Source organism: Xiphophorus hellerii, chromosome 7 (assembly GCF_003331165.1).
Source record: "Xiphophorus hellerii strain 12219 chromosome 7, Xiphophorus_hellerii-4.1, whole genome shotgun sequence".
NCBI lineage: Eukaryota > Metazoa > Chordata > Actinopteri > Cyprinodontiformes > Poeciliidae > Xiphophorus > Xiphophorus hellerii.
The window spans coordinates 23989463-23999514 of NC_045678.1; the positions used below are offsets into that span (position 1 = coordinate 23989463).

At 37.0% G+C, this 10052-nt stretch overlaps 1 protein-coding gene across 1 annotated transcript; it reads left to right on the forward strand.

The window, feature by feature from the left end:
• Positions 1-4394: 4394 nt before the first annotated feature.
• Positions 4395-8740, forward strand: LOC116723011 (UDP-glucuronosyltransferase-like). Its single transcript, XM_032567506.1, has 5 exons — positions 4395-5376; positions 6345-6476; positions 6784-6871; positions 6951-7170; positions 8308-8740. The coding sequence occupies exons 1-5, from the start codon at positions 4516-4518 to the stop codon at positions 8588-8590; spliced, it is 1584 nt and encodes a 527-aa protein (XP_032423397.1). The 5' UTR covers positions 4395-4515; the 3' UTR covers positions 8591-8740.
• Positions 8741-10052: the final 1312 nt, after the last annotated feature.

The window sequence follows — 10052 nt, forward strand, 5'->3', positions numbered from 1 at the left end:
GGCTTGATGTCACAGTTAATCGCTCTTTTTTCCTCTCTCTTTAACCCTTTAAGTGAATAGAAGCGATTAACTTCAAAATTTTAGGAAAGCGTGAATGGAGAATGTCGCATTTTCAAAATCGCCTGAGAAGCACGTAAACACGGTCTTATGGCGATATTAAGGAAGCTCTTCATATTTGGAATAAAACTTATTCGGTTCTTGTTTGTTTTCAGCTTATAAATGTATCTCCCTAAACTGGGATTTTTTTTATTTTTTTTTTTAGATGGTGAGTAAAAGTTTATTGTTTGGGAAACAACTGAAGATACACTTCCGATCATACAGGAAAAGATAGCAAATAGTTTCAAAATGCATACGGGTAAAAAGCCTTTTTACTCTGTCCACGGTGGACAAGACCGGACCGATGACATTTTTTAGATTCTGGCTCCACCGTGTGGTTGCAACCACACAACAGACATTCACTCTATACAGCGTAAATAAATGGATTATTGAAAAGTTATTTTATTTCAGTCATTTTACAAAGTGGAACACGGTCTATAGAGTAACTTCACAGCGACTTACATTTTCATTATTTCTGAAGATTTTCCACTGATGTTAATGAAAACATGACACTGTAGATTAGGACATCAAACATTAAGAATTTTTTTCCATGAACAAACGTGAGCTTAATGAAAAGCATTGTGTATTAAGTATGCTGGTGATTGATATTTTCAAGTTACTTTTAACTTGGATAACAGCCATCATCAAAATGCATGTTCTAAGTTACTGTACATATATTGAATGCAGGAGGTTTTACAACAAGTGTGTAATTAAAAACTGATTTATACCCAGGAGCCAAAATTATAACTCTTGAGCCTTTTCCCTCATTTTTTTGCTTTACAAATGTACGTTGAGATGGGTTGTATTCTTTGTTGAGTAGTTGAGCTGTGTCTGATTGTTTTGAGCGTGTCTCTGAACTTTAGTTTAAAAGGTTTTAACCATTTTTACTTTCATGATTTCCCCTGTATGAGCTCCATCTACTGTCCCAGCAACTCTGATCAACTTCCTTGACCTCATTCCCACAACATGCTGCTGTCACTGCTGTTTTTACCATAGGATTTGTGAGTTCAGGTTAATGTTAAATGTTTTTTGGAACAAAGCAATTTAGCAAAAACCTTTTCTCATGCAATACATAGTATAAAACTGCAAAATTAAAAACAAGGAACACATAATTTCAGTGTTCTGTACTGTAAATATATAGTAAACGTTTTTTTGTCACTTTGCACTAACTGACCCAGATCTATTGTATAAAACAGTGATAAGACGATCAAAGGCCAGTGCAATAACTGCGGTTATTTGATAATGCCCCAATACAGATGTCAATTTATCACTCATTCACATTTAATCTGACAAATAACCTATTGTGAATGAAGGTTTAAAGTACACAAAGTTACTTTTGACACATTGTCTTATCACTCTTTAATATAACTAAAGTACAACAATCTTTAAGCTAACAAATTTGATTATCTGTCTTTGCTGAACTGTTGATGTAAGTATGACTGCACATGAATACTATCGGACTTCATACCTCAGGCTGACTCAACCTTTCACATGAGTTGGACCTGAGCCAGTAGTACAAACTCGAAGACTTTAACAAATGGTTTCACATCATGGAGTTTCTTGGCTTATTCCTTATATACGTTTGTACAGCTCAGCAATATGGTTCTAAACCAACAAGAAAGAGAAAATTTAAAAAAAATTGAGAATTTTTGCTTTGTTGGTGTTTGGCGCCATCATGTGGCAGAATCTGTATATTGACAGCTACATTTGACAGTTCTGTGGGTTTCTTCGTGCTTCTTTAATTCGACTTGGCTTCAGAATGATGACGATCATACAGTAATAGCCTCATATTTTTCTAACTAAAACATTGCATAGGATTTTCAACAATTTCTCATCCCTGCAGTGTTTATAGTTGCAATTGGAACTTTCAAGCACATTTCATCATGTGAACTTGCTACAAACACCACAGAACCATGGCATATTACAGTAAGAAGCCTGAATTTCTCTTGTCACCAGTTTCCAAATTTCATAACAGATGGAATATGTCTAGTAAGAGGCTCTCAAACAAAGCAGTACAGGGTACATGCATGTAGAAAGAGCCACAGTCTGTTCTACAGAGGTCCGATACATATTCACTTAAATTATATCATATCCTTGATTATTTGTATTATATTTATTCTTTGGACTTGATAATTAACTCTTGCAATACTATAGGCAATGTTCAGTCCAGTGGTTGCATGATTGTATTTTGTGTGTAAATCGCAGAAATCCAGTCCACACCTACTTGTTATCAGTGTTTTCAGAGGTCAGGACAGTGGGGCTGAGTTCACACAGTGACACTTTATAATACTGACTGTTTGCACTGAACAGGACATTCAAGTAATGAACAAAAGATGGGCTGATAGAAAAGACTGGGTCAGAGTGTTTCCACGCTCTCTTTTTAGAGGAAAGGTTGATTAGAAGGACAGTGTACGCTGCTAGGTGTGTGTGCTCAACCTGTGATTCTTCTGCTGATTAGGCAGGAATATTTCAGACTGAATGTATATATTAGGGTGGAGATGGAAAAACAACCTTTTAGCTGTCAATTACATAATTACTCTAAGTAAAAAAAAAAACATTGTTTAAAATGATATTTTATTGGATTTTATTAATTTTTATATATCACTAAGGAATGTATGCCAAAGGAGAGGGCATGTGGCACACCACTGATGGTCCAAACCTCCTAGTAGACTTATGAACTGAACAGTTTTCCCCTATACTCATGGTTAGGTATTGCATGAAACTATGTAATGAAATCAGATTAAAAGAAAATAAAAATGAACAAAAAACAACTATATTTAGGGTAAGTCTTGCACTATGATTATATTTTAACAAGCTTAATTTGTCTGAGTTAGATTCATATGTTCCATGTGTCAATTTATGCTATTTCAACTAAAACATTTCATCATCATTTTCAAAGAGTAAAAGCTTGCAACAGAGGTATTTTCACCATTTTATTTTAACCTAATTCCATGAAAAACTTGTAAGGTGCTTAAGTGAGTAAAGTTACAAAACAGAAACACAACACAGTACATTACAAAAGAACTGATTATATTAATCCTCTAACTGTCCCTCATGGATGAAATTCACAGTAAATCAGCACTAAGGTGAACAATATCAGCAAAACAAAAAAGTAAAAACATTTTCCATTGGTGCAATAAACAGAAAGAATATATTCTATACATATTAATTAAATACAATTGTTTTGTTTGAATCGTGATCTATTTGTTGATCATATAGACAGATATGTATTGCCTGTCAGAAAACAGAAATTTTACAGTAAAAAATGAAAGGAACAAATGAACGTTAATGTCCAATAATTGCATTGTTTCCATGAAAGGGTTAAAAAAAAAATTCATGACATGAGTATTTTTATATCTTAGCAAATGTATTTGAACCAGGATGATATTAATCATTTGGAGATTTTTCACATAATGAGACCATATGAGTACTGGAGAAAAGACTAACTGATAATGAAGGTACAGTTTGCATGGACTGCTCTGCATAGTTTTAAACAGAAGTTGTTTAAAACTATGCACGAAAAGTACAAACTGTCCCAGGATAGACTTGATTGCCAACAAACGTCATGCAGGTGGCAGCGGTAAAAGAATGAACTCTTGCAGAGTTCAAACTTCTGCCGCAGAACTATTGCCTGCTTTGTCTTTAGATTATATATGATATGTTTTACAACAGATCTGCTTACTTTTGAAATGAAGGGAAATGAAAACACAAAAAAAGAAGTCAAAGATTTTCTCTTTTAGTATTTGATTGAGTTTTGGACACATTTAAAAAAAGTAATAGGCACATCAGTTGCTTACATAAATCAGTTTAGTGGGCTGAAACAAGTTGTAACCAAAGCTAAATCCAAGAATTACTGGTTTGATAGTATCAACTTCCTCTTTACAGAGGGGAGTTGGTTTCCTATTACAACAGGCTTTGCACGCCACCACTGTCTACAAAGCCTGTGAGGCACGAGTGTGTCTGTTTTCCAGAGGGAGGGAACTTGTAAAGTAAACAGAGAGGGCTTTGCTCAAATCTACAGTCAGTACATGCAGTCACGCGATGACTTGCAAGTTATAATACATATTAATTTCATAACCTTTCACCACAAGTGCATTAGGAAGTCATGCAATAAAAAGACATTGAAAAACATCTTAATGTGCTTAATTAAAGAGATATAGGAAGACTTTCAAAGTAAACAGCAAAGTCATATAAAACAATGATTAACTGCCGGAACACTGAATGCAAACGTTTTCCACGCAAAGCGTTAGGAATCTGCCCTGTCTTCCTGCTATTATGTAACAGCCTGACATAAAATGCAGCCGGCACTTCCTACAGAATTTCGACACACACACTCACTCCGACTCTCAAAGCCACCCCTCAACAACAAGCAGGACCAGCTCCCACACAAAGCTCAGCTTGCAGCGCAGCGAGGAGGCAATGAGAAGCAGAGTGTGGTTTCCTTTAACGGGGCTGTTGGCCTGGCTATGCTGCCTTCGTCTCGGGCCCGTTCAGGGGGAGAAGGTGCTGGTTATGCCTGTGGATGGCAGCCACTGGCTCAGCATGAAGATTCTGGTGAAGGAGCTCGGCCGCAGAGGCCACGAGGTCATGGTCCTGGTTCCTGAAAGCAGCCTGTTGATCCAAGGTTCTGACAGCTACAAGACGGAGGTCTACAAAGTGCCGTATACTCAAGATGAACTGGATAAGAGCTTAAACAAACTCAGGGAAGGACTGTTTGACCAGCAGCCAGGATTAGCAGATTTATTTGTGAATGTGAACCGTTTGGTGCAGTTTACGTCTATACAATCGGTGGGCTGTGAGGCTTTACTGGACAATGAGCCTTTGATGACTAAACTCAGGACGGAGGGATTTGACATGATGCTTACAGACCCCTTCCTTCCTTGTGGCTCTATCCTAGCACGTATGTTTTCCATTCCTGCTGTGTATTTTCTGCGTGGGCTTCCCTGTGAGCTGGATATTAAAGCTAACAAGTGTCCCTCTCCTGTTTCCTACATTCCTAAGTTTTTCTCTGGTAACACAGACCGCATGAGCTTCCCACAGAGGGTTAAAAACATGATGATGTCTTTTTTGGAGTCGTACATATGCACAGTCCTGTACCAGCACTTTGATGAGCTGGTTAGCAAGCGCATCCAAGACGGCATGTCGTACAAAGAACTAATAAGTGAAGGAGCTATCTGGCTCCTCAGATATGACTTTGTTTTTGACTGGCCCAAACCTCTCATGCCAAACATGGTTTTAATAGGTGGGATCAACTGTGCAAAGACGGCTCCTCTTCCAGCAGTGAGTATGACGATTTATGTGTAGAGAAAAAATAAAGAATGTATCCCATTTGGATTCACTTAAGGCAGATTTGTTCAACACTATCTTCGAATTTAAGGAAGTCAAAACTTTGAAACTTTGAAGACCAAAATTTTAATTTCATTGTGTTTCCTTGTTAACTATTTTTATGAGCCATGGAGACAGTCAGAAAAAATGTATGAATCTGCACAAAGTTTTGTATAACACACCATTTGCTGGGAAATTATCAAAAATGAAGAGTCACAGAAAGCATGAAGTCATGGTGTGAGTCAGCAGATATGGCTCATTGTTTCAAGAATTGTTTGTGGTAGAATGAGTTTACCTTCTCATGCACTACACTTTGAGAGCAATGTAATCCAGATTTCTGGGCTATGTCCAAAAAAGCTCTAGGAAAGGAGATGTGGGGCCCTGCTGTGTCAACGGGGATCAAGTAATTTGTAATAACAACAGTTCTGTTTGCTTAGGCACAGAGACGGTTATGCTTGCAGATTTAAATGGTTTTACGGCTGGTAGTTGCATGCAATGTCAATGAGGTAAATTCTATTACCTAAAGATTTTCTGGGCCCCCCTATGGATTACAATAAAATCCCCCCACCCCCCCCCAAAAAAAAAATCGTTCAATTGTGTTTTCAAACTCCACCTAAGTTTATTTCACACTTCAGGTTGCAACAAAACACACAACAAACCATCTTTACAGTGAAACACTTTTGTGTAACTGTTTTTTTTTTGGGGGGGGGGGGGTAATTCATCAGTACCGCTTCCAGCGACCCTCTCTGCATTGGCACTGTGCCCCCCCATGGGGCGCGCCGCACACTTTGGGAACCACTGTTCTATTAAGATATTAATAAGACAGATACAGTTTTTACACAAGTAATTTATTTACACTGAATTTTGCTTTTGCTTTAGTTTTCTTGCAGTTATTTTTATGTCTTTTCCAACTTTTTTTGCAGGACCTGAAGGAATTTGTGGATGCTTCAGGAGACGATGGCTTCATTGTCTTTACGCTGGGCTCAATGGTGTCCGACATGCCTGAAGCTAAAGCCAAGCAGTTCTTTGACGCTTTCCGACAAATTCCTCAGAGGGTAAATAATACAGGGTTCCTATCAATTTTCATTGGTTTGATCTATGTACACTTTAAAGTTCAATCCCAATCAATCAGTTTTATATGGCAGTTTTTTTTTCTTCTTGAGAAAGCTACTGATAAGTTTTATGATTACAAGAAAAAACAAGCACATTGCCCTTCTTTTTTTACCCACAGTATAATCTACAGGTTGAATCCAGTTGAACTGCTGGACTTTGTTCTCTACTTTGCTGCCCACGTGCCAAACTGATCATTCAGTACCAAAGCAGTTTGAATGTGCTAATGATCTGGTCTGATTCTTATTGCAGGTGATTTGGAGGTACACAGGTGAAATACCCAAAGATGTACCCAAGAACGTCAAACTTATGAAATGGGTACCTCAGAACGATCTTCTAGGTGTGTTTAATGACACATGGACTCATGAAAAATGGTATTGTATTTGGGTTGAACTACAAATGTTTCTTTTTCTCTACAGCTCACCCCAAAGCTAAAGTCTTCATGACTCATGGTGGAAGTCATGGCATCTATGAAGGCGTCTGCAATGGCGTTCCCATGTTGATGTTTCCACTCTTCGGGGATCAGGGAGACAACGTGCACCGAATGACGTCGCGCGGTGTTGCTGTGAAGCTCAATATATTTGATATGACAACAGAAACATTGGTAGATGGACTGAAAAAAGTTATCTATGACAAAGGGTAAGAAACTTCAACTATAACTTACTAAAAACTAATGAGTAATAATTTATGAACAACATTTTATGCAGAGATATTTGTATTTAGTTGTGTGTCTCTCCATCAGAAGACATCAGTAAATGTCCTCTTTTTTCAGAAAAGCAGATTGAGATAGCTGGTGATCAACACCAGTTTATTAGAGAATGGACAATCCCCATTTTTTGACATTCAAACCAAATGAAAAACATCTTAGCTGTTTGAATTTAACTTTATAGTACAAACATCAGAAGTAGTTCATTCATCCTTATATTTTTCCAAGGGCAACATGTCAGGAGATGTAAAGACCTAGCTTCTTTTGGGTTTTACAAATTATTGGGTATTTTGCACTTACAGCTTTCCAAGGCAGTTTATTGTCAGCCATAGCAGTTCCATATCCCTCTTTCTTATTTTTCTTCCTTTCTTCTATCCTTTTTGTTCTTCCTTAATTTCTGTCATGGTGTTTGTTCATTCTTCCATCCTCCATCTCTTTCTTTTACATGTTTCACTTGCTTGCTTCTTTTCTTATTTGTTTCCATTTTTTCTGGTATTTGCCTCGATTTCCTTCCTTTCTTAGCTTTCTTAAATCACTCCTTGTTTCCTTTCTCTATGTGTCCCACCTCCATTCTTTCAATGTGTCCTTTATTTATTTTTTATTTATTTCATTCATTCATTCGACCTTCCTTTCGTCCTTCAAAACAAAATCATAATTAACTTTTATATTTCATGCCTAAAAGAAAGTAAAAGGTTGAGAACTCAAGAAAAGTGTGAAACTTTTACCTGAACATTATGTACTGAATCAGTCATCCGGTCTATGTTTGTACTTTGTTGCGTGATAAAACTTCCTGACCTGTGCTGGCATGTCTTCAGTGCTCAGCTGTCCTGCTTTGTGGATTCCAGTGACATTTCATAACGGAGTTTTCTGCACAAATACTAATATTTTGTGTTCGATTACACATTTCCCTTGCTGATTATTTTAACACACTAGTTTCATTTATTTAATTTATGTTGTCCTTTTCAACACAGACTTCTTGTAGTATATTACAAGGAGTCTGTAATACACTAAGGTTAATCTGAAACTTACTGTTATACGGCCCTGTTGTAACCATTATGTCTTTTCTGTAGATACAAAGAGCGCATGGTGGGGCTGTCTCAGATACACTTGGACCGCCCTGTTGAGCCTTTGGACCTGGCTGTTTTCTGGTCCGAGTTTGTAATGAGACACAAAGGAGCATCACATCTAAGGGTGGCTGCACATGACCTGAACTGGTTTCAGTACCACAGCCTGGATGTTATCGGCTTTTTAGTTTTTGTTTTTGTCGCCGTTTTGTGGGTGACTCTGAAATCCTGTTTGTTTTGCACTCGCAAGTGTTGCGGGAAGAAAGGTGCAAAGAAAAAATCTGAGTAGTGTCTGCCATGAAGTAAATAGTTTTAACACTGCTGTGAAGTTTTGTCTGGTGTACAGTAAAGTGTATATATGTAATTTGCCAGAACACATCTTTTTTAGCAATTAAACTGAATAAAATTATAATAAAATTAATAAAACTTATTTCTTGAACTTCATTTATTATTTGTGAAAGAATATACAGACCTTGAACTCTCCCTGAGAGTTAAAGATGTTAGTTTAGTTCTGTTTTTATAATCCATTCCAATGTTGTTGGAATGGATTATAAAGCACTTTTGTTTTGTAATAGCAGTCATCTTTTATGTATGTACAGATTATATAAAGCCTTTACATTTATTGCTTCCTCTGTAGCAAATTTGTGAAGAAGCTTGAAACAAATTAGCTAGAATATTGTCCAGCCACATTTGTCAATGATCCATTTTTCTAAACGTTTTTATTGTTGCACTGACTAAATACAGACAGGTTTAGGTTCCTGATTTATGAAAACCAACACAAATCTGACTCCCTTTATTGGCCCATTTTTTGTTTTTTCCCCATTTTAAAGAGTAGCAAATACAAGTTGGCTTCTAGAGGAAACAAATTTTATGATCAGAGAAATATGTGATGTTTATTGCTGATAGTTGTTTTGATTGTCCCCCGTGAATGTGCTTTTTTTTTTTTTTGTTGTTGTTGTTATTGTCCTTGATTTTGATAGCTTACCCGTACATATCCACTGTACATTGAATTTACACTGATTTACTCTCGAAGAAATATTTGGCTATTAGCTTTGATAAAATACATATTAATAAGTATTAATCAAAAAACTAATGAATTATGAAAAGGAACAAAAAAATAAACAATAAAAAATAACTGACCTAACAAATACACAGAAAGACATGTTGTATTTAAAACATTTTATTTATTGCCTCAGATCCTTAACTGTCAAGTAGTTAAAGCAGTCAAACAAAACAAGCAATACATAGTAAGAAACACATAGGGTCAGTCTTCAGAACTGTAAATATGAAACAATGTTGGGAACCAGGGCTTTGGGTGCTGTATGGTTGTTTTTGTCGTCTTCCTTCACTTTCTCAGTTCCACCACAAGATGGAGCCATGGAGCTGCTGTCCAGCTGATTATCGCACACACCTGCAGATCGTCACCTGTCATCATCCAGGCTTTAAGAGGAGCTGGTTGTCAGTGCCTGAGTGTTAACATACTGTGGTACTCAGCGCCTTCTAACTCTCAGATTATGGGCAAGAATAGATATTTTTCTCCAACGATTTTATTCACAAAGAAGTGAATAAAAACGTAGGGTTGAAGTTAGAAAACCGTTACTATTTATTTTCGGAATTGTCCTCGCAATAGTCCTCACCCATAAGCACAGAAGTGGTTCGACTGCAGAGGAAACCTTTCACTTTAATTTTATCAGGCTGCCCCAGTGCTGAACTAAATGCTCTGTTATGCCGAGAACGCGCATCTCTCTCGC

Bases quoted from the DNA above. Each gene is read 5' to 3' on its own strand.
- LOC116723011 (XM_032567506.1), top strand. From the start codon at position 4,516: ATGAGAAGCAGAGTGTGGTTTCCTTTAACGGGGCTGTTGGCCTGGCTA. The intron at 5,377-6,344 runs GTGAGTATGACG...CTTTTTTTGCAG, and splicing joins AGACGGCTCCTCTTCCAGCA to GACCTGAAGGAATTTGTGGA. The intron at 7,171-8,307 runs GTAAGAAACTTC...TCTTTTCTGTAG, and splicing joins AAAGTTATCTATGACAAAGG to ATACAAAGAGCGCATGGTGG.